Here is a 23,581-nt window from a genome sequence, read left to right as displayed (position 1 = left end):
TTAATTCACTGTTCCCCGATTTTGCATTCTTTATCTTATCCGTTTGATACAATCTCCCCCGATAGAAAGCTGAAAGTGGAGAATATGCCTGAAAATGAGTGTTTTTGAATTGTGTCGTGGATTACCATCAGCATCATTGCTGATAGTGTATGTCGAGGTGAGAGGTTTGGATGCTCTCAGAATTTGCTGCCTATGCTTACTCTTGGGTAACCTGACTGATTTTTTTCTGAGCAGATTTATATAAACTGGATTTCAACTGTACTGATTCTCAATGTCTTCTGATACAATGGACATACAGAGAATAAGGATGCATCTTTATCCTTCTCTACCAAAGTATACTGGTGCCTCACAAAAATTCCAAATCTCAGAATTCTGTAGAATGGAGCCATGGCAGTTAAAGTGGTGTCAACCTTCATTATTTCTACAGTGTCGATGCACCCGTCCCTCAGAGACTGTTTTAAGGATGCTTTCTTGTGCTTTTGAGTAAAATGCAAAGAAAACAAAAATAAAAACACTTCATTATTAACTGACACAAAGCCCAGCCCCAAACCCAAGGTCTTTGGACATTTGATTCTTCTGAAGCAGAACAGCGCTATATTTTAAAAAAATATAATTTTTAGAGTAAATCATCAAGTTCTGCAAGTATTTTCTGCATTCCTCCTGGTTTTCTATGTTCAGGGTTGAGGCAGCTCTGGTTATAGGTTTATGGCATTCCTATTGATGCATGTCTTTTTAAAACAACAAACCCTGATGTATGCATATTTTTGATAATGTGTTTTAGACTACTCAGGCTGCATCCACAGTGCAAAAATAAGCCAGGTTGACACCACTTTTGCTGCCATGGCTCAATGCTATGGAATTCTGGGAACTGTGATTTTGTGAGACATTTAGCCTTTTCTGTCAGAGAGCTCTAGTGCCACATCAAACTACAATTCCCAGAATTCCATAGCACTGAGCCATGAGTTAAAGTGGTGTCAACCTGGATTATTTCTGCAGTGCCAGTGCAGCCTCAGATGCACTTTGACACACAGATTTGTGCTTTGTGTGTGGCATTTTTAAAAAGTAACTCACGCAACAAGCGAAGCCATTTTTGAAAAAAAATCTTTAAAAAATGTAATGACAACAGTAACAATTTTGGGGTGAGGGGAACATCCTGAAACTATTACCATATCTAGATTCTGTTTTAGCAATAGCTTTCCAAATTCTGGGAAGGGGAGAGTTACTTTTGGAATTTCTCTGCTTCAGGTGGCAAAATGACTTGGTTGGCTGTGAGTACTTTATCCACCTTGTTGGCTGTGTGAGAGAGGCACAGAGTATTTTCTGCTTAACTACAGGCAGCAAAAATACTTTGAACTGACCCTGGACCTTTGAGATCACTATTGGGGAGCAAAGGGTTACATGTGTATCTTTCCTCCTAGTTGGCCAGATGCCCAGATGATCACATGAAAGATGATAATTGGATAAGTTTGCCCAGTCCGTGCAGTGTGTCGAGTACTGAACTCCCCTCCATCTGTCTCTCTCTTTCATACATACATACACAAGACTCAGGCAGTCATGTGGCAGTATTTACTCCTGCTCTTTTTGGTTCTTCTGATCCCTGGGTTAATTTTGTTCTATCATATCCATGGCAAGGGGCCGAACCCCTTCAGCCAGGAGTCTGTGCAGTCCCCAAAACCAGTAGTGACAGACCAGGAAGCTCGCAGAAAGGTCCTCAAGAAAGGTAAGCGAACCTAGGTGATCCAGCCAGGAAGTGGATCGGCTTGCAATTTGATTGGATTGGATGTCATCACTCAAAACTGAGCTGATCCAAGTCTTGGCACTCTTGCTGGAATAGAACCTGGGGAGAGGGCACTGTTCTCAGATCTCATGGCCAGATCTCATGGTGTGCTCAGCTGCAGTGGTGAAGCTATGGGAGGAGGTAAAATGGGAACATTGCCCCCCAAATAAGAATTTGGCTCCCCCAAATGCAGTGCTACTTCACTCCTCAAATTTCTAGCATAGCAGCGAGTGAGGCATTGAAAATCATTCACACACCCAAAACTCTTCTATTAGCTGTGCTCTCATTCCATTCATAGCTTTGGATCTTGTTGTTGTTGTGTTTTTTCAAGTCATTTCCGACTTATGGCAACCCTAAGGCAAACCTATCATGGGGTTTTCTTGGCAAGATTGGTTCAGAAGAGGTTTGCCATTGCCTTCCCCAAAGGCTGAGGGTATGTGACTTGCCCGTGGTCACCCAGTGGGTTTCTTGGCTGAGCTGGGAATCAAACTGTAGTCTCCAGAGTCCTAGGAGTTTATCCTATGGAGTTTATCCCATGCAGAAATGAGATTTAAATCAGGAAAATCCTGCACAAGCAGGATCTTTTTCAGATGATGTTGGGGGGAGGGTAGGGAATCCCACACAGAAAAGGGGCATCCCAAAAGTAAATAGCAGCTGATTTTGTCCACTTTCTGTGCGGGTTAATGTTGGAATAATGCTGAATGCCCCCGATGTGTCTGAAAAATTATCCCACTTTTGCGGGAGTTCCTGGATTTAAATCCTGGTTCTGCATAGGATTTGGGCACTTAGCCTCCTGTCTGATAAAGTATCTAGTCCAACACGGAAACCACTATGCCATGCAGAGAGTGGGACACTTAAAATCATTCACACACACACACACAACTCCTCTACTTGTTGTGCTCTTTGCATTTCTATGGTAACTTTGCTTCTCCCTTTTTTCTGGTGATGCCTAAACTGTAGTTCCAAATGCTCCACTGAAATTTTAAGCTATTGCAGAGCTGGATGTGTGGGGACTGAAGGGAAATTGTATAGACCTCTTCTGCATTGCTCATCAGTTACAACATAGCATCTAACATTTCACAGATGAAAATCAGGACCTGTGTGGCCAAGCAACATCACAGTGTGGTCAAGATGGCAAAAGTTACTAACTGGGAAAAAATGCACAAGATAGGATGGGCTAAATATTTGAACAGGCATTGTCTTTTAATGTAATGTAAAACATGGATATAAAAATAATTGTAAAAAAAGATAGGAAAGGCTGCAGCAGTCGGATTCTGCCTCCTCTTCTCCTCCCTACTGAGTTGAGTGCAAACTACTTTTTTCCTTTGAAATCAATTTGCAGCAACTGAAGTAAATTGAAGACAAAGGGGTAGTGGGAGGAGCAGAGAGAGAAACGGGGACATTTTAAAGCAACTGAAGAAAGTGGGATGACAGAGGATTCATCCAATCATCCAAATCAGGATAAATTGAGAGTATACTACAAGCTTTTCCTGACTTGCTCCATGCCTTCCAACATTTCACAACTGAAAACCAGGACATGTGTTACTGAGCAATTTCAGAGTGTGGTTTTTAAAAAAAAGAGTGTGGCAAAGAAAAAGAGGACAAACTTTATTTACAAGAAAGAACTAAAGAAATTTACTATTTTAAGTAGAGAAACCCTGGCTCACCTCTGGGGCTGCATCCATACTGCAGAAATAATCTGGTTTTACTCCACTTTAAGTGCAATGGCTCAGTGCTATGGAGTTCTGGGAACTGTAGTTTGTTGAGGCACCAGAGCTCTTTGATAGAGACGTTTATCATATGGGAAAAATTCTGTGCAGAAACGAGGGTTTAAATTGGAAAAAAACTGTGGGTTGATTTTCACATGATGTCTTGTTAAAGTGATGCTAACCCAAATGGAAAGTAGGCAGAAAGTAGACAAAAGCCGGTCCTTTTTACTTTTGGAAAATCCCAAAAGTATAAAGGAGTGACTTTTGTCTACTTTCTGTTTGAGTTACTACCACTTTAACAACGGCATGTGTGAAAATCAATCTGCTTTTGCAGGTTTTTTCCAGCTTTTAAATCCCGTTTTTGCTCAGGACCCCCCCCCCCCCCATGTGATAAACTCCACAGAAGGATAAATATCTCATAAAACTACAGTTCCCAGAATTCCGTAGTATTGAGCCATGACACTTAAAGTGGGATCAAACCAGATTATTTTTTCAGTGTGGATACTTTATCCTAAGATTCAGCCATCCACAGCTTGAAAATATTAGAAAATAAATAAATTCCAAAAAGTAAACCTTGATTTTGCCATTTAATATAAGAGACACCATTTTACTATGCTATTGTATATAATGGGACTTGAGCATCCATTGATTTTGATATGTGTGTGTGTGAGAGAGAGTTGGTCCTGGAACTAAACCACGGTGGATACCAAGGGCCCATTGTATGCAATTGACCCTTGCCATCTGCAGAGGTTCAGTTTAACCCCCCTCTCCACAGATGGGAAAAAACATGCCACCATTGATATGGGATGTGGCAATCTGTGTACAGTCAAATCCATGGATCGCTAGCTCACCAGTATAGTGGGACCATTGTTGTAGGGTTAAGATGGAGTACTCGCAAATAAAAAATGTCTTGTTACAACAGAACGAGTAACTGAACATTACTATCCTGCATGAATTACTATAACAAGAACAAGTACAGTGGGACCTTGGTATCCACTAGGGTTTGGTTGCAGGACCCCTGTGGATACAAAAATGTGTGGATACTCAAGTCTTAGTATATACAATGGTGTATTAAATGTTGTCCCTTATATAAAATGGCAAAATCAAGATTTGCTTTTGGGATATCTATATCTGTCTACATAGATATTTACTATTCTTAAGCTGTGAATGGTTGAATCTGTGGATGTAGGGCCAACTGTACACTTTCTTTATATACTTATAACTAGGGATGGAAAGAATATTTGAAAATATTTTTTAAAAAAATCAAAAACATATTTCTTGAGTGTCAGGAAGCCTTGACAAGGAGAATCCTGGACTGAGAAGAAACTTTGTGGTTCAGCATTTATTCTATGCAAAATTCACACACGGTTATTTTGTGTAGAAAACAGCATTTTCAGCACAGGGAACAACGTATTTTTGCATAAAAATGCACTTTCTTGTGTAGAAATGTTGTTTTCTGTGCAGAAAAACTGTTTGCTGCACAACATTTCTGTAGTTGGGGACTTTGTAAAGTTTGCACTGCATTTTCTGCACAGGAAGCAGTTACTTTCCAATTAAATAACCAACAAGATAGAGGAAACTTTCAGAAAGCTTTGTGACTAGGAATGGAGACCTCTGTCTTGCTCATTACCATGGATTTCCTTTCCCCCCCTCTCCATCTCCATTCCATTCCAGATCCAAGTTTGTTTTTAACAACAAGCAGTGATCCCACAAGACAAGTCACTAATTGATTTATGTCACTGTTTGGTTTAGTGATCCTGCTAGACAAGTCACTAATTGATTTATGGGACTGATATGTTCTTTGTTAGGGGATATTGCTTAGAGGACAGGATGACCTTTGAAATGCATTCCAATAAAGGTGTACTTTGCGCAAGTATCCAGCAGTGGACAAAGACATACATGTTATAAAAACCCATCCGCCTCAAGGATGGAGGTCAAAGATACAACCAATTATTAGAGACAGTTTGGTTGTTTTCTGATAAACACCCTTCAAAATCTCTTCCTAATTTCAACAGAAAGAATTAGAAATTTTGATTTACTCAATGGGGAGAAGGTAAAAACAATTGCATCCTTTTCTTTGACATCCCAACATTGTTCCTTCCATGACATTGCCCAACTTGCCAGTTCAAGATAAAGTATTTTGGACTATACTTTTTTAAATTAAAGTCTTAAGTACAATTCGTTAAAGTACTAAATATTCAGAAAAGTTGGGAGAGGAAAACATTTAAAAAAGAGAGAAAACAAGGTACGAATATGTATTTAATGATAAGTGTATATCTAACTAGAATTAAAACTAACCTAACACTAAGCTACACTAAAACTACTACACAGTAATACTGATACAGTAAATCAAAACACTAAGCAGTAGGTAACTAAAATACAAAAGGGCTCTGGCCCTGTTCCCCCAATCGAAGCTGTCGACGTTTAAAGCCCTCCATGGGCTGCCCCCCCTTATTTATCAGACCTTCTTTCTCCTCACCTTCCCACTCGGGCCCTCCGTTCTAGTAGTCAAAGTCGTCTGTCCCAGCCCAAGATTTCCTCTGCCCCATCTAGGATTCGCCCCTTTTCACTTGCTGCCCCTCACTCCTGGAACCTTCTTCCCCCGCGAGCAAGAGCCATCACTTCTTTAACCAGCTTCAGAACGGAGTTGGAGACCATCCTGTTCAGAGAAGCGTTCCCAGGCATCGCATAATTGTCACTTGCTATTTGATGTTCTTTTGTTGCCTGTTTTATTGAACCATTTCCTGTATTGCTATATATTTTATTTGTATTATCTTATCGTTTCTTAGATTGTACGCCATTGGCAGGTTTACTCTTTTATATTTGTTGTTTTTATGTACAGCGCTGTGCAAATCTACAGCGCTATATAAATAATAATAATAATAATAATAATAATAAATAATGGTTGAAAAACAGAAACTAAAAAGGAAAAAAAATATATTATTCTACCATTACATACCCAACTAAATAATCCTACTAGGGTTCTTAATACCCATAACCACCCATAAATTACTGCATCGTTCATATTCTTATTCCTCAAAAAAATCCATAAACACTTTTTCATCTTTAAAAAAAAACTTCAGTTGATTTATCCTATAAAACCTATTTTAGCTTGGAAATTTGGGCTATATGGTCTAAGGGTTATCTTGAACTAGAACCAATAATGATTTGATTAAATTTAATACACAGCCATGAAATATTCTTAGTGGTCTTGATCTATTCTATTTCTCTCAATGAACAGGGTTGTTATGAGGATAATAAATGTGGGGTGGGAAGGGAAATAATGTCACTTGCTGATCCTTGGAAGCAAGCAGAACAAAAGAAAAATACAAATGTTTATCAACTTCAAAGGCCCAACTTTTGGTCCTTACAGGCAAGATCAATTCAACCAATTCAGTCCATGGGCACAAGAGATAGGACTTTTTATTATTAGGGGCTGCAATCCCATGGAACTGATTTCTTCACTTTAAGAACTCAGTGGTAGGTAAGGATCAGAAAATATATCAGTTTCATATTCTTCAGCAGTTGATTTTCTTAAAGCTTAAATTATTTTCATCCCAGGTATGACAATAATAATGCCTTCTGTATATTCAAGAATGGACTAGAATGCTGTTTTCTCCTTTCACATGGCCCAAATTCAATAGATACATCTATTCTAGGCATGCAGAGGACCACATGGTTTGTAGCTGCCTTACAAGTGACAGACATAAATTCATCAAGACCAGACTGAAATGAAATCCATCCATGCTGAATTGTGGGCCTCTGATTCTCTTCTTTCCTCTTCTGGTCCTTCCTAGGTTTCTCCCCAGATAAAGTGCCTCCCAACCTAGATGCAATTGTTATTGGAAGTGGCATTGGAGGTCTGTCTGTGGCAGCTGTCTTGGCCAAGGCAGGAAAACGGATTTTGGTGCTGGAGCAGCACAGAAAGGCCGGAGGATGTTGTCACACCTTTCAGGAGAAAGGCTTTGAATTTGATGTTGGTAAGTGTTAAAGCTCGTGTGAAATGTGCCACAGTTTGAAGAGGGAAACCCAGTCAGATGCCTTGTTGTATTCATGCACAAAATGTTCAGATGCCTAAATAGGTTACATTCCTTACAAACTGTAATACATCCTGACCTGCCCACATTTGCAGAACAAATGTTTGGCTCAGTGGCAGTTGATGACTCCTTTAACAGTGAAGTGGTGAATCTGCCATGGTTTTTACAGATCTGTCCAAGGTTCTGAACCTATTTTAGTAAAAGATTTCAGCACTCTGGGTAGTTTCTATGAAGGCTAAACTGAAACCTGGAGAAGATTCATTGTTCCACTGACATGGAAATTAACCACCACTGTTATGGACTGGAACTCCAACCATGACCCAGAACAAAAAAAGAAGCACAATAAAAACACTGGTAGACTGGGCAAGAAGGATCTGTGAACCCCATGAATTGAAGCATCTGGACTGGGCTCTACAGTCTAATGGTTTCTCCAGCTCAGATATCAGAAGGGCTGCCAGACCCAGAAAGCCCCATAAGAGTGAAGACAAACAACCATCCAAAGGGAAGGTATTTTTACCATACATTAAAGTAGTCACAGACAGAATGGGGAAACTGGTGAAGAAACACAACCTCCAGACGATTAAAAAAAAATCCAGTAAATTCTGCACTCAGTGAAAGACAGGAGAGACCTTCTCGGGGCTAAAGGAGTTTATTGCAAACTGTGCAGCTGTGGACAAGTCTACATAGGGACCACCAAACACAGAGTAAATATGAATCAAAGAACACAAGAGACAATGCAGATTGGGTCAGCCAGAAAAATAATCATCAGTAGAACACGTTATAAACCATTGTGGCATAAAATGCTATCAGAAAACATTGAAATTCTGGACCATGCCAACAACTATCAGGTCAGAATGCATAGGGAAGCCATTGAAATCCATAAACACATGAACACCTTCAACAGAAAAGAAACCCTTAAAGTAAACAAAGGCCCGATTTAAATGGGCGCTATGAGGCGCCCCGTCACATGCGAGGGGCGGCACTTTCAAATGCCCCTTGCCCCTTGCACATGACGGGGGCGTAAAAATGGCAGTGCCCTATACACATGGGTGCCGCCATTTTGACATGATGGACGCCTAGGATCTGCACATCGTGGCACCTTCATGACGCCGCAAGTGCACCATTGGTGCCTTGCAGCATCATAATGGTGCCACGCAAAGAAGCCACTTTCTGCAGCTTCTTTTTGTTGCGCGAGGGAGATGCGCAGTTTGTCCGCTGCAGCTGCCTCGCGCAACAAACGAGGGCGTCGGGAGACAGTCCTTTTTGGGTGGTCTGTATCCCACCAAAGTTTGGCTACCAGTCCTGAAAAACACCAAAATCAAGCCCAAGCCCATGCAAATGAAAACCACCCTGGGTCAGGCGGATTTCCCAGCAGACAATGGGTCTTTAATTAAATGGACACAATGAGGCCTTGCCATTCAACAACAGATCAACACAGAGGTTAACATGTAAATCACTTCCTCTCAACCAAGAGTCACACACACGGCCATATAGCCCCTCAAACCCACAAAAGGCTAGGGAGTAGTTCCCTCCCTCCCTCCCTCCCTCCCTCCAAATAGAAACATTAGCCACACTTATGCAGGGTTATGTCATTAACAGCATGTTGCCCAAGACCTTCTTTTCATTCACTTTTTGTGATGGAAGACTTTTGAATACATCAAGCAGCCTAACAATGGCCAAAAGGGAAAGTTTCTCTATCTGCTCAAATTCTTATCCAAAAATGTCTATGCTTTCTTTTTTTCTCACTCTTTATGGTCTCCTCACTCTTCTTAGGCATCCATTATGTAGGACAAATGCACAAGAATGGCATGTTGCGGGTAATCATGGACCAGCTCACCAATGGGCATCTTGACTGGGTTCAGTTGGAGGATCCCTATGATATCATAACCCTTGGGGACAAGGACTATACACTTTACTGTGGCAAGAAGGCCTTTGGGGAGGAGTTGGAGAGGCAATTCCCAGAAGAGAAAGAGGTCATCAAAGAGTTTATAAGACTATCAAAGGTGAGAGAAAATGCTGGGAGGTCTTACTAGGCACAGAGGTGGGGGAAATGTTACATTTTTAGACTATAACATCTACAATACTCCCAGGCATTCCAGGAACTGAAGTCCAAAGGAGTAATTTTTCTGCATTTGAGTAGTGAACTTCAACACTTTTTTGCCCAGAAGACCAAAGTTACAACCAGCCATTGTTCCTTAGGGCATGTGACTCAGATTAGATAACATCCATCTTGGCTGCATAGATGTGCTTTATTTGCTGTATGCTGTTGATTTTCAGTATGTAGAGAGATCTTGTAGCACCTTTGAGACTAACTAACTGAAAGAAAGAAGTTGCAGCATAAACTTTCATAAACCTCAGATGCATATAGTGGAGTGGAAGCCAGGGACAGACATATATATGCCATTGGTATGTGAGAATGGCAGTTCAAATTCAAAAACCTTTGCATATGGAAATGAAGTGGCAAGTCCAGTTTTAACTATGGTTGTTTGTGAACAAAGGCATTGGGAACTAGCCTTTGTGTGTGGAAATGAAGTGGCAAGACCAGTTTGACATTGGAAACTAGCCTGTAGGTGAAGAGAATAGATAGATGAGTGTAGGTCACCTCCATGAGGTCAGATAGTGTTGAAATGTGTGTAGTGTGCCAGGAAGCCATTATATTTTTCCAATTCATTGCTGAGGGACTGTAGATGAGCTCCAGTTCTGCTGCTTCTCTTTCTAATCTGCCTTTGTAGTTTTTGTGTTCAAGGACTGCTGTTCTGAGGTCTGAGATGGAAATGCCCAAGGAGACTGAAACCAGTCTGCCACTGGTTTTTGTGTATTCCCATTCCTAATGTCTGATTTATGTGTCTGTCCCTGGCTTCCACACCATATGCATCTGAGAAAGTAGACTTTAGTCTATGAAAGCTTATGCTTCCAATGTCTTTCTTTCACTTAGTCTCAAAAGTCTACAAGATCTCTCTACAAGCTGATTCTACAGACGAAAATGGCTGTATCATTGATTTTCAAGTTTACTTCATTTTTGATAAAAACTTAGCAAAATAAAAAAAACTTCACAAAGAGAAAAATATGAGATTTTTTTAAAAAGCAGTTAAACATAGGGAGGAGGGAAGAAACTAAAAAATTCATCCCACTCTTTGTATAGACTTTTACAATCTAATAAGATTACAGATAGTGGCCTGGGGATGTAGGTTCACAATCTCAGCTCAGCTGAGTATGGAAACATTTTAACTAAGTCTTTCCCTTCTTTTCTCCCCTCAAAGACAGTATCGAAGCATGTGGCTTTGCTGGCTGTTCTGAAGATGATTCCCTTGTGGCTGTCTATGTTCCTGATCCAATGGGGCTTCATTCACTGGATTTCCCCTGTTTTCAGATTGGCATGTTCCAGCCACAGCAAAATGGCAACCCAGCTGACTTCCAATAAGGACCTGCAAGCTATTTTCAGCTACTTCTTCTATGGTGAAGAAAGGGTGATCAGTGTCACTTGGTGGTTATTTTTTCCAGAATGTCACAGTTTTGATTAGTGTCACTATTCATTCTCTGCTGATCTTTTCATCATTGTTCTCCATGGAGGATTTCCCCTCTAAAATCGCCTTTTGTAGAGATGAAATATCCCCATTGTACAGCACACACTTTTTGAGAGCTCAATTCTTTGCATCTTCAGGGAAGGTAGAAAAAAATTCCTGATCTGGGAGAGCTGTAAAACAAAATTGGCGGCATCCACTGGAGAAAAGAACCACTATCACACTACATTGTTATAGCACTGTTATTGTAAAGTGGGCCCTTCCTATATGCAGGGGATCCGTTCTGAACACCCCCCCCCCCCAGCAAATGAGAAAAACATGTAAGTTTAAATCCCTTTAGTTCCTATGGCGGCGCACTCCACATTCACAGGGATCCTGTGCCCCTAATCCCAGTGAATGTGGAGAGACGAGTGTAATTGTGTAGTGTGAAATGGTCCCTAATCTTCAGCATTGCTCTTAGCTAGACTGAAGCCTCTTCCTTGCCATTTCCCATTGAGCATATTGAGAAATGCCATTACCCCATAGACTATGCCTCAGTTCCGAGTTCCAACTTCCATACTAGGAGCAGGCAATTTGTGGACCTCCAGATGTTACTGCACTGCCGCTCCCACCAGCCATCAAGGAAATGAGATCAGCCTACCAAAAAGAACACCTCTAATGTTGTTGCTTCAAACATCCATGGTTTCTTTTTCAATTTCTCTCTCTGTCCTCCTCCAACTATATTCACAGGAGTTCCTCCCAAAGACTCAAGCTTCTTGATTAATCTTCTTATGATCCACCACTACAAGCGTGGTGCATGGTACCCAAGAGGGGGCTCTAGCGAAATTCCTTTTCACATGATCCCTGTCATTGAGCAATCTGGAGGTGCTGTTCTAACAAGGGCCCGTGTAATTCAAATCTTGCTCTCAGAAAGTGGCACAGCAATAGGTGAGTCTCAAAAGAGATTTAATAGTGGCTTTGTTCCTTTCCTCTTCTTACAGCTCTCCTAGGGTACATCTACATTGTAGGATGGAGCCATGGTGTTAAACTGCATTATTTTAACAGTGTAGATGCACTGTGTAGGGCTGAAAAACACAGGAGAAGAAATGTCAGAGTAGAATCGATGCTAGTGTAACATTTAGTACTGGGGCTGTCCTGCTTATGGGGCTCGAAATCAAAGAAAAGGATGGACTGGGGTGAGAGCCAATGGGGGAATGGAGAAGGAGGTTTTGTCAGGCTCCAGGCCTTCTCAAGCATATGATTGGTTGATGTATCTGTCCCTTAATCAGTAGCATGCCCCTGATTGGATAACTTGCATAGACATGTATGGAATTGGTACATCTTTGCTGATCAATAATCTTTTATAGGTGTGAGTGTTCAGAAAGGCCAAGGTGGTGAAGTAAACATTTATGCTCCTTTGGTGATCTCAGATGCTGGCACATTCAATACCTTGGGGAAAATGTTGCCTCCTCAGATCCGAAGTAAACCAGGTAAAGCACACATAAATTTTTTTTTCTTCCACAATGGCTTTCAGTATCCTGTAGGTCATACAGGCAACAAGGACTGTTGGAAAGCACTAGTTCTAATTCCATCTCTGAAGTTAAGCAGGACTAGATCTGGTCAGTACCAGGAAAAGTGCTACTGCTTATTCTGTGGTTTCTTCTCAGAGGTTACTGTAATGCTAGGTAGGTAAGCTGAATGACAGAGTCTGGAGGGGATTACAAAACCTAAGAGCATTCCAAGACCCAGATCAGATAGCACTGTGGTCTCATTTTGATTCAGAAAACATTTAAAACCATGGTGAGGCACCTTGAAATGTGCCATGTGTTCTGTTATCTCCATGCTTCTTTTCCTGTAACAAAGATAGGCAGACTACAGGACTGTGGGATCTATTTCATTTTTCTTGGTGGTAGATAATGGCTTCCTCGGACTTTATCACAAGAGGCTGGTCAATTACAATTACAGCAGTCTTTGACCAGTACTTATCACATGAAGTTGTTTCTCTCCTGTCATTCTTTGCCTTTCAATCATTGGATTGTACCTTTTCACTGATGAGTTTTCCCATCAATGGCTCCCAGTATTGCTGTTTTCCTCCTACTGTCTCTGGTATGATAAGTTCTTTCTTATCAGTTTAATAACTTTTTAAGGGGGGAGGGAAATATATTGTTTTTATGCTGTATGTTATTTTAATGTTGTAAACTGCCCGGATTGGTTCACCACAGGGCGCTATATAAATAAAAATTATTATTATTATTATTATTATTATTATTATCATCATCATTATTATTTCTGCTGCAATTCCAATATTCCAGCAGTCACATGGTCTGAATAGACCTGATTCTCCTTCTTTCTCCCTCCCTCCCCCTCTCCTTCTCGCTATTCCCAAGCAGGCTGAGGGTACTTTTCCTTTCCTTTTTGATTTCTTTTCGTTAATGTTTTAAATCATTTTGTGTAATAGTGCAGTTGTGGCAGAAATTAAAATAAAAAAAATTGAAAGGCATACATGCACTGGGTAGGGCATACATGGGGAGGAAGGTGAGGCTAGTAAGATGGTGCAGAAGAGCAAGCATGGGGCCATGGATCACCAAAGCAGAATAATAGTGTGGTTGCAGAGGAGTGTAATAGTGATTGTTTTCAAACAGTTATGCTCTTATTTGCTTCAGCGTGATAGTTGTGTGACAACAGGCTAGTGTGATAAAGTTAAAAGATCAGTAAATAAGCTACGCAAGGTGCTGGGTTTATTTTAGGGTTAAGGTTCAGCATCTTTAATGGATCCTTTAGACTTCAGACTAAAGCGTGAAGCAGATTCACTACCATACTGCAATGGAAGCACCAACTTCTATGGTTTGATGGTTTGTTTGTTTAAATTAGTGTTTCTACATCCACAAGCTACAGAGTTAGGTACAGAATGGTGGCTCAGAGGATGATGCCAATGCCCACTGAAGCTATGCCTTGGGAGCACCCGCATGTTCAATTACAAATTGACACCTGAGATGCTACACTTCAGAAAGCTAAGGAGCTAAGGAGTAGTTGGGAAAGTCTTTTTGATGTTATCATTCAACAGCTGGAAATTAAAAGCCGTCGCCTATCTGTTGCAAATCATCAGACCATCAGTCGGTGCAATTCAGTCAGCCCTCTGCTTGTCCCTGTTCTGTCACTTGCTTTCCTTGCACATTCCCTAGTTTTCCCAAATGACAGGTTGCCATAACATTTGAATGAGACAAATGTTATGTTGGCACTGCTGCTCCCCAAACCATAATTTAGAACTGTGGTTTGAAGTGGATTTGCAAAACAGAGGCCCTAGAAGCTCCCGTGTTCACAAATCGACTGGCTGAGCATGGTTGGGAGCCAGGATTCAGCCGGGATGCAGTCGCCTGGCAGCATTGGTGGCATTTTCCATGCAATAATTCCGAACCAAATCCCACAACCCAACTATATCCCATTGTGGAGCAGTCAGGTTAAAAGTCAGTGCGATAAACTCCTTAGTGGACAAAATGCTCTTTTTTCTTTCCAATCTGAACAGAAGAGCAAGAGGAAACTCCTGTTACCCAGATACAACTAAATCCAGGAACTTGACACTATCCAAGCAGGCTTTTAATTTTATTTTTAACTGTAGTTGCCCAAGAGAGGAGAGAATTGAAATGAAAGAGGAGAGGAGAAGGAAGGAGTGTACAAGCTAATATTGCATTCCAATCTTGATCCATCTGCCTTGGATTTCTATTTGTTTTAAAGATCAGTTTAAGGTGTTGGTTATTAGCTGGTTATAAAGCCTCAAAGAGTTTAAGACTAGGATGACATCTGCCCACACGAACCAGCTTGTCAATTACAGTCATCACTGAAGCATCTGTTCTCTATTCTGATATTTGAGCAATTCTTTGAGAGACCCTGATCTTGCTTGTTTTTTTATCCATTGACAGTTTCTCAGGCCTAGTGATAGAGAACAGAGTTCCCCATTTCTCAAGGTGTAGATCCCTCAGGACTCTCCTTGGAAGGCACAGAGATGACTGACATGGCATGATCTTCTGTACCTTCAGGCTCACAACTGAGTCAGGCTCTGATTCATATTCAAAGAAGGCTCCATCTATTTGGGGCATGAACATTGTGGCGTGTTTGTGAAAAAACCTGGTGGCAGATGGGTATCTGTACATGGTGTGCAGTTGTAGGGGCAAAAGGAAAATTAATTTGTGATGGAATGGGTTTCCAGTTTCTCAGCACTTTTCTTTTGTCATTCACCTAGAGATCCAATCTCGGCTTAGCATGGTCAAGCATGGGATGGGCTCCTTCCTAGTCTTTGTGGGTCTTCGAGGGACCAAAGAAGAGCTTGGTCTCAAGTCAACTAACTACTGGATTTACCAACATGGTGATCTGGACAGTCTGTAAGTAAAACCTTTCCCCAAACCCCAGTCTAAGATCAGAATTTTCTTTGCTATTCTTTAAAGATCAGAAGGGGTGACTTTTGCTAAGGTGAGGAAGCTACTGGCACTGCCCATCTTGAACTGATGAGGTGTTTAAAGGAAGATTTGGGCTGAGATCCTGCATTGGGAGACATATCTCTGGCATGTAGCTATGATACATCAGCTGCTGTAAGACTGTGGAGGTAGCAGCAGAGATGAATCCAAAATATTATTTAGCTGATTACAAGCATCTTCAGAAAACTCCCAATGATCCTCAGGAATTCCCTATGGATAACATTTTTATTGTGTGGCCAGCTAAAGAAAAATAGCTGGACACATCTCTGCTGTTCTCTCTACTCACGACTGACAGAGAAATGGCCATCTTGGGAGAGGGTTGCCATATTGAAGAAGTGGATTTGGTGTGGATTTAGCACATTGTTTGGTGGGAACAGAATTCTGATCTTCACATTGACTGACAAAATTGGATTTACGCCATCATAATTCACTAGAAAGATTGCTGTGTGTTGTGTGCCTTCAAGTCACTAACTTGTGGTGACCTTAAGGTAACGGGGTTTTCTTGGCAAGATTTGTTCAGCGGGGGTTTAACCTTTGTTTTCCTCTGAGGCTGGAAGAGTGTGACTTGTCCAGGATCACCCAATAGGTTTGCATTGGCTGAGTGGAGATTCGAACCCTGGTCTCCACCACTACTCCACCACGCTGGCTCCTCCACTAACAGAATGCCAATCTTGAAACAATTTATTGTGGTTGGAAATAGGAGAATAGAAGGTGGAAGGATAGAAAATGATTTTGCCTGACAAGGGCCATGTTCCCTGAGAAGCAATCTATAAGGGCCACGTGCTGATAGTGGAGAGGGTCAGAGCCAACAGTGCACAGAGCTAGAGAAACTTGGTCTAAGACCACATACCTAGGCCCAAGTCTACTTGGGTCTTTGGGTCTGAGGCTTCCTGCCCCAGCTTTCGGACTTTTCTCTATGCCTTTATAGGGAAGAGTTCTTTAGAACAGATGGCATAAACTTAAGATCATAGAGAGAGATGTTTTTTTTTCTTTGTGTTGCCTTGTTATTAGGGGATTGAGACAGAGTCCACGCTTTGTTCCACAACAGGCTCTGACGTTGATTCTTCCTGCCTCACTTGCAGAGCTAGGAAGTATTTTTTAATGGTTTGGTAGATAGGTACTTTTTGCAGTAACTAGCTCAAAAATGCCCCCCCCCCCCGCTGATGTTATCGCCAGGGCAGTAATTCACTACCTTTACATGGAACATAACAGATTTGCAGCCTTGTGACACTTTTTGGGAGGTGTTGTGTAGTTTGCAAGGAGCAGAGGAGGATGAGGACAGCCAGAAACGAAGAGGAAGAGAGGACACAGTGAGAACATAAACTAATTTAGAGATTCAGATTAGCTGGGAATTTTTTTTAAAGTACTTTTCTATCTCTATTCTGCCCAACGAGAGACTGCTGCCATCATCAGAAAGAGAAAGAGAGTCTGGGTGGGAAATGTTTTTTGTCAAAATTGTGAAGGTGCAATATCAGAACTGGCTGCTTGGGTGAACTCGAATAACAATAACTTGTAGTAACAGCAACAAGTAATAATCTGTTAAGTGATCAGAGTAATGACTAAGGTAACTAGTTCCTTCTTAAAAGGCCTGCTCACTCAGCCCTCCAAGTTTTTTTTCCTGAGCACCTTACTATTTGGGGTGAGATATCTACTAGATTTTGACATCATGCCATATGATTCTGGCATATTCGCTCGACTCAGGCTTGCATCCTTCCGAGGTTGCTAAAATGAGTACCCAGACTGTTAGCTTACTTTCTAATTAGCTTACTTGCTGTTCACCACTATGATCTTTGGAATAGCGGTATATAAATAAAACAAATTATTAATTATTATATTGGCTTTTGCATGAATGGTTCTACTATAATTACAATATGATTTGCTCCTCCAAGCTGGATATTCTGCTCCAGCTATCAATTATAGATTTTAAAGTTGCCCATGAATACTTGATCATAACCTTCCATATTTACTTGAGAGGTTTCTGCACATGATATTCAGGGCCAGGTCTACCTTATTTACTCCCTTCCTTTCATTTTATGCCCACTGCTGCAAGTCATAAGGTTTTTTTTAGAGTGGTTTACATGGCTGTATGTCTGTCTCAAGAGTGATAGTCCCGGCCATAAAAAGACATAACGCAAAAGAAAGTTGGAAGGAGAAAGAAAACAAGAAAGCCCAGACCAGAGTTCTTAATGTTATGAGGTTCTCACAGTTTGGTGGGTTAAAATAAAAGATCAGCTCTCACCAGCCTCAACATAGACTATTCCATCTCTGCTATTGCTGTGTTCTGCTGCCACCAGTTTTAACTCTGTTCATTTGCAGGATGACAAAGTATTTTTCCCTACCCAGAGAAGAGGTGAGCACCAACCTCCCTATGATGTTCGTCACCTTCCCATCAGCCAAGGATCCCACATATGAAGAAAGGCATCCTGGTATCATTTTTTTTTATCTATTGGAAAGGAATAGATAGAAAAGAAGTTGCAATTTTCTATTATTATTGTTTATGGTCTGAATGATGATAGAGTAGACCCACTGAATCATTTGTTGAATGGTGTGTCAACTCAGTTCTTTCAGTGGGTCTAACAACAGAATTCACGCCTATGTGTCTCTCTGTGTGTATGTGTGTGTGTGTGCATGCGTGTGTATGAGAGAGAGAGAGAGAGAGAGAGAGAGAGAGAGATAAAGCTTAGAAAATTACTTTTTAAAAGGTATTTGTTCCCATTATTTGTTATCATTTTTAGAAAGTATTTTCCCATTGTTACTGATCAGTTTTTGAAAATGCATCCCTTTTCAGAGCTTATTATTTTTATTCCCTTTAAAAACTGCAAAAAGACATAAAACTGTCAAAATATGCCTTCAAATACTTGAAAATCACCTTTCACAGTGAATTTTCAAACAAAATGTTATTGCTCTAGCAGTAACAAGTTTTGGTTCCTACTCTTTGCTTTTGGTTCCTACTCCAGTTCAGTGTGTGTTTGCACATTCTCCAATGTTCCCCAGATGAAAATTGGGACCCATGTGACTAAGGAACATCAGAGTATTGTCAAGAGGGCAAAGGTTATTAATAACTGAGTACAGACTATTTTTGTACCTTGAATTCCATTTGCAGCATTTGAAGGATGAAGGGGAAAAGTAGGAAGAGGAAAGAGAAACTGGGACATTTTAAAAGCAAATGAAAAAGTGGAACAGCAGAGGATTGATTGAAACCACTGGAGGATATATGTTTGGGGTCTTGGAACACACAAGCCTTGCCCCAATGCTTCACCTCACAATTTCCTAGGTTAATATTGGTGGCATCTCAGTATTAGGAACTAGCTTCCAAAGTGCATTCTCAAGAAACTGATTTTACAAGACTCTCTGCTAAGCAAATGGAAACTTTCACACAGACCATACTTCATGAAATATCAGAACAGGAGGTTATTCCCACCCCCACCTCCAGGTTCTCACAGGATAGCCAGTGATCTCATGTGCTTATATTCTTACCATTGCCTGGCCCTACAAGCCTACTTCACCCTTCAGAGATAATACGTTGAGGTCACAGGCCTAGGTCAAAAGAAATCTTAACCCTCTCTGTGCCTTTTTGAGCTATATGTTGTCCTGTGAGCTGTGCAATATGGGTCAGGTAGGTACCCTGGAAAACCTCTCCTTCAATGCACAAGCAAACACATCAAAAATGCTGTACTTAGAGAAAGAAAATTCCAAATTGTGTAAATTTGTATGTTTGTCTTCCATATGAAAATCTGTTTCCTATGGAATTGGAATGAAAAACTGGAAACATGCAAAACTGGAAATGGGAAATAGATATCAATCCATCCCTAATTCTACCAGGGCAAAGGCACATGAAGAGCATAAAGACCCTAAAGAGATCAGATCAAGAACCAGATCTTAAAAGATCTGGGAGATCACCAGTGAATATCAGGTTATATGTCAGAGGAAGCCACTGGCAAAACCACCTCTGAGTATACCTTGCCTAGGAAAACCTTATTCATGGGGTCACCAAAAGTCAACAGGTGATTTGCACACACATCCAGGGGACAAAAAGGTAATTTCTGCTATTTTTAATGTAATTTTTATTTACTACTACTTGTAAGTATTTAGCACTAATTGTAAATATTTATTACCAATTTCAGGGCACTCTTGCATGACCATTCTCACCATGGCTCACTATGAGTGGTTTCAGGAGTGGTCTGAAGGTTGTGTGAAGAACAGAGGGCCTGACTATGATGCCTTCAAGATGGAGATTGCCCAGAATCTTCTAGACATGGCTTTGGCAAAGTTTCCTCAGCTCAGAGACAAGGTGAAACCCTGTCAGGGCCTTTTTTAAAAATTTAAGTAGAGCTTGGGCAGAAATAGCCCCTAAAATCTCTACTGTACTAATGAACAAAAAATGTGGGAGAACAGTTTCATATAATTTATTCAGGGAAAGGAGAAATGCTTCAACAGATTGTTCAGGTTGGAGTATATCATGACCTGTAGCAGTAGTACAGGTTCTTTCCTCCCTCTAAAGTGGTAGTGACTGCTGGGCTTTGCTGCCATTACACAACTGCAGGGAGTCAACCCCTGTTTATACTTTCTTATATCCTTTCTTACATGCCCTTTATTCTTTCCTGTTCACTTGTAGGTAGAATTTATAGAAGCTGCTTCTCCTCTCAGCAACCAGTACTATCTAGCTGCTCCTCTGGGTGAAATGTATGGTGCAGAGCACAATGTAGACCGCTTCGTGCCACAGGTTGTGGCTGCCATGAGAGCAAAGACTCCCATTCCAAATCTGTATTTGACAGGTCAGTGGCTGCTTCCCACATCCACCACATGCTTTAAATAGATAGAGCTGAGAATGTGAGGGGGACACCATGTATCTGGTCTCTGGTTCACTTTCATTCTCTTACTGACAAGCTAGACAATAGAATAACAGAATCATAGAATACTAGAATTAGAAGAGATCTCAAGGGTTATCCAGTCCAATCCCCTGCCATGCAGGAACTCACAATCAAAGTGCCCCCGACAGATGGCCACCCAGCTGCTAAAGATCTCCAAAGAAAGAGACTCCACCACTCTCCAAGGGAGAGTGTGTTCCACTGTATTCCACTTGAACAGCTCTTACTGTCAGGAAGATCCTCCTACAGTTGAGGTGGAATCTCTTTTCCTGTAACTTGCATCCATTGCTCCGTATCCTATTCTCTAGAGCAGCAGAAAACTAGCTTGCTCCATCTTCAATATGACACCCCTTCGACTACTTATACAGGGATATTATAGAGGCTAATATGCTTAGCCTGTTCTTAGAATTAGTGGTTTGTTTTATTATTGGCTATTGGAAGGAAAACGGAGAAAGTCTGTTGTCCAAAAATAAATACAGTATGTTAGTAATATTCCCCTAAATATCTAGATTGACCCTCAGTGTGAATGGATGATGAAGAAGTTAAAGAGCATGGAGGGCTACAAAAGCCACTGAGTAACTAAAGAGTGTATCTAAAGAGAACACAGTCTGGGGCTTGTTTTGGGATTTAACTCTTTGTCTCCACAATCTAGGTCAAGATGTCTTCAGCTGTGGCCTCGCAGGAGCTCTACATGGGGGCTTGATTTGTGCCTCAGCTATACTTGGACGCATCCTTTACATAGACTTGCTGCTACTGAAGAAGAAACTGAAGAGACAAGATCGAAAGAAAGGAGACTAGTCCTGCCAGCCACGGTCACCCTTTCAGATAATAATAAGCTGTGGTAGGCTGGATTTAAGAATATAAAAAGAGCTTTGCTGGATCAGGCCAAAGGTCCAACTAGTTCAGCACCCAAACCAACAGTAGGCGAGCTGAAGGCTGCTTGGGATCAAGAGAAGAGCAACACCACCACCCCTTTTGTTGTTGTTATTCAGTACCTAGCATTCAGAAGAAGCAGGTTGCTTCTGTCTTGGTGATAGCATATAGTAGGAATATAAATCTTCATAAATGTTGTTCTCGCAGGCAAGAACACTTTTTTAAAAACCATTTTCACCTGCCAGTGAGAACCTCATCGAAATCTGCAGTTTTCAAACACTACTTGCAGTTTAGGCCTTATTCTGTGCAAACAACAATAGCAACAAAAAAGGATTTGGTTCATTTGCACAGAAAAAAGCCTTTTCTGCACACACACATTTAATCACCCCTCTGCCATTACTCTCTACCCTCCAGAATGAGGTGATTCAGATCTGTCGTTCCCACTTGTTGAACACGCTTCAGAAGCGATTCTTTTCAAAAGAACTGCTAGGAAATTAGTGCCTGGAAAAACTGGATTTTTTGCATTTGCCTCACTTTATCACAACAGAAATTGATCAAAATAAGATCGGAAACGGTTTCTAATGGGAATGACGGTCATATAAATTGATCAGCAATTCGCTTTAAATCATAGTGGGAACAAGCCCTTGGCTGACTAGGATTCTTCTTATTAGGGTTTCCCAACACTCCAGGAATATCTTTTTGACTGTTTTCAAATATTTTTCAAATATTTTTTCTGTCCCTAGTATATAACCATTATATGAGTGAGTCAGGACTGGTAGCTATGATATAGAGAGACCTTCTATGACTTTATCTAGTGATCTTTTAAAGATATCTAAGTTGGTGCCATTATCACATTATTGTGGTGCTGGTAAATTCCATAGTTTAACTATGCAGCTGTGTCAAACCATGGTGCTGGAGATACCACTGCTGAAAAATACAATAAAAGGCAAATAGAACCTTTCCTTTCCACAAGGGGAAGAGACCCCCTGCCTTCTACACTGTCAGGGCTCTATGGTGCTGGGTGGGGGCTTTGTTTCTGCAACATGGGGAAGCTACCATTCCTGCTACAAAGTTTATCTAGCAATATCTGGGGTTGCAAAACCAAGCAGCCTTCAGCAAATACCAGCAGCATTGGTACAACTCCAAGGGCAGTGGTACAGGCCCTGCTTCTGGGATGAAGAGTCCAGTGCAGTCCCACTCCCTGTAAGTTATACACAGACTACACACCCGATATAGACACTGTGTAGGACTGTTGCTCAATACCCATTCATTTGGATACTGACAGTGCCACTTCTATCTGTTGTAGTTCTGCATTGCAGAATAACTGCTGGTATCCTTTCTAGCAAACCTGGCATCAGAATTTGGCAAACCTGGCAAAGCTATGATTGGACTGGGCATGGCTATATGCCAGGCTGCAAGTCAATGGGATCTGCCTGAAAGCTTCTGCCAGTAAGAGTTGACAATACTAGCCAAGATAGACCAAAGTGAGGCAGCTTCCTCTGTTCCTTCATAACGTGTTAGTTGTAAGCTCTGGGAAAATTGAAGTGGCAGCTCTCAGCCTACTACTGAGTGTGGCTGCCTGTTAAATAAATAGGGAAAAGGAGGCTCACATAAGGTCTTCTTGCCATGCATCTCTTCAAACCTGGAACTGCCCCCTTTTCTGGGTTGCTTTCTCCAATAATTATTGTGGGAGAAGAGGGCCAGGAGATACTCTATTCATTTCCCAGGGCTTTTGGATAGAGAGTTTTCACACACTGTTCGCATCTGGCTGCTCTCTCTGTTTGTGTTCCCCATCACTCTCCACTACTCTTTTTCCATTATATTTTTAATGCACCAATAGACAGTGTTGACTAGTGGTTTCTATGTCAGTGAGATGGTGCAGTCTGAACTTTTATCTGAAACTATTCCTAAAACAGGTTCCGCATCTTGAATAGTTCTGTTGAAATCCAGAGCAGATTCAGCAGCCTCCACTGCTTGGGAAACTTCCAGCCCCGACTGCGTATAACGTTTTCAGTGTTGTAGTTATGCTAGTCACTCTGAACAGTCTAAAGAGTGAACTATACAACTCTTAAATAATAAATAAATTTATGTATATCTGTAAGTCCTACTGGAGACTGTATCTTTTTTAAAAAATTGTATTGTGATAGTTAAATATTATGACCATTACTTTCAAAAGAACTATGAGTGAAATGTTTCATTTTACAGATGGGCAACTGAATCTTAGAAGTAGTGACTCAGCATTGGGAACATGATTGGTCCCTGTGGGATTTGAACTCAGGCCTTCAAGCCTTGCTGAACCATAGACTAGGTTTCATTTAGCTCTTGTATTGGTTTTCTAAACAGGGTTG

The 23,581-nt window shown here is 41.1% G+C and overlaps 1 protein-coding gene across 1 annotated transcript; it reads left to right on the top strand.

Annotated features, from left to right (window-relative positions):
• The first annotated feature begins 1,538 nt into the window (after window positions 1-1,538).
• On the top strand, window positions 1,539-23,334 carry LOC121932397 (all-trans-retinol 13,14-reductase-like). The gene is made up of 11 exons (XM_042470985.1): window positions 1,539-1,720; window positions 7,284-7,466; window positions 9,297-9,526; window positions 10,784-10,979; window positions 11,774-11,971; window positions 12,391-12,513; window positions 15,261-15,399; window positions 17,809-17,918; window positions 19,617-19,783; window positions 20,108-20,267; window positions 21,013-23,334. Exons 1-11 carry the CDS (start codon window positions 1,555-1,557, stop codon window positions 21,156-21,158), a joined length of 1,818 nt encoding a protein of 605 aa, XP_042326919.1. The 5' UTR covers window positions 1,539-1,554; the 3' UTR covers window positions 21,159-23,334.
• The last annotated feature ends 247 nt before the right edge of the window (window positions 23,335-23,581 follow it).

The sequence above is a fragment of the Sceloporus undulatus genome, chromosome 6, assembly GCF_019175285.1.
Source record: "Sceloporus undulatus isolate JIND9_A2432 ecotype Alabama chromosome 6, SceUnd_v1.1, whole genome shotgun sequence".
NCBI classification, from domain to species: domain Eukaryota; kingdom Metazoa; phylum Chordata; class Lepidosauria; order Squamata; family Phrynosomatidae; genus Sceloporus; species Sceloporus undulatus.
Note: the sequence above shows the minus strand (reverse complement) of the source record. Positions and strands in the feature narration are given on the sequence as shown.

What these genes read in the sequence shown, in the direction of transcription:
- LOC121932397 (XM_042470985.1), top strand. Translation starts at nt 1,555, where the DNA reads ATGTGGCAGTATTTACTCCTGCTCTTTTTGGTTCTTCTGATCCCTGGG. An exon ending in TCAGATCCGAAGTAAACCAG is followed by an intron (nt 12,514 to 15,260) that starts GTAAAGCACACA and finishes TCATTCACCTAG; the next exon opens with AGATCCAATCTCGGCTTAGC. An exon ending in ATATGAAGAAAGGCATCCTG is followed by an intron (nt 17,919 to 19,616) that starts GTATCATTTTTT and finishes TACCAATTTCAG; the next exon opens with GGCACTCTTGCATGACCATT.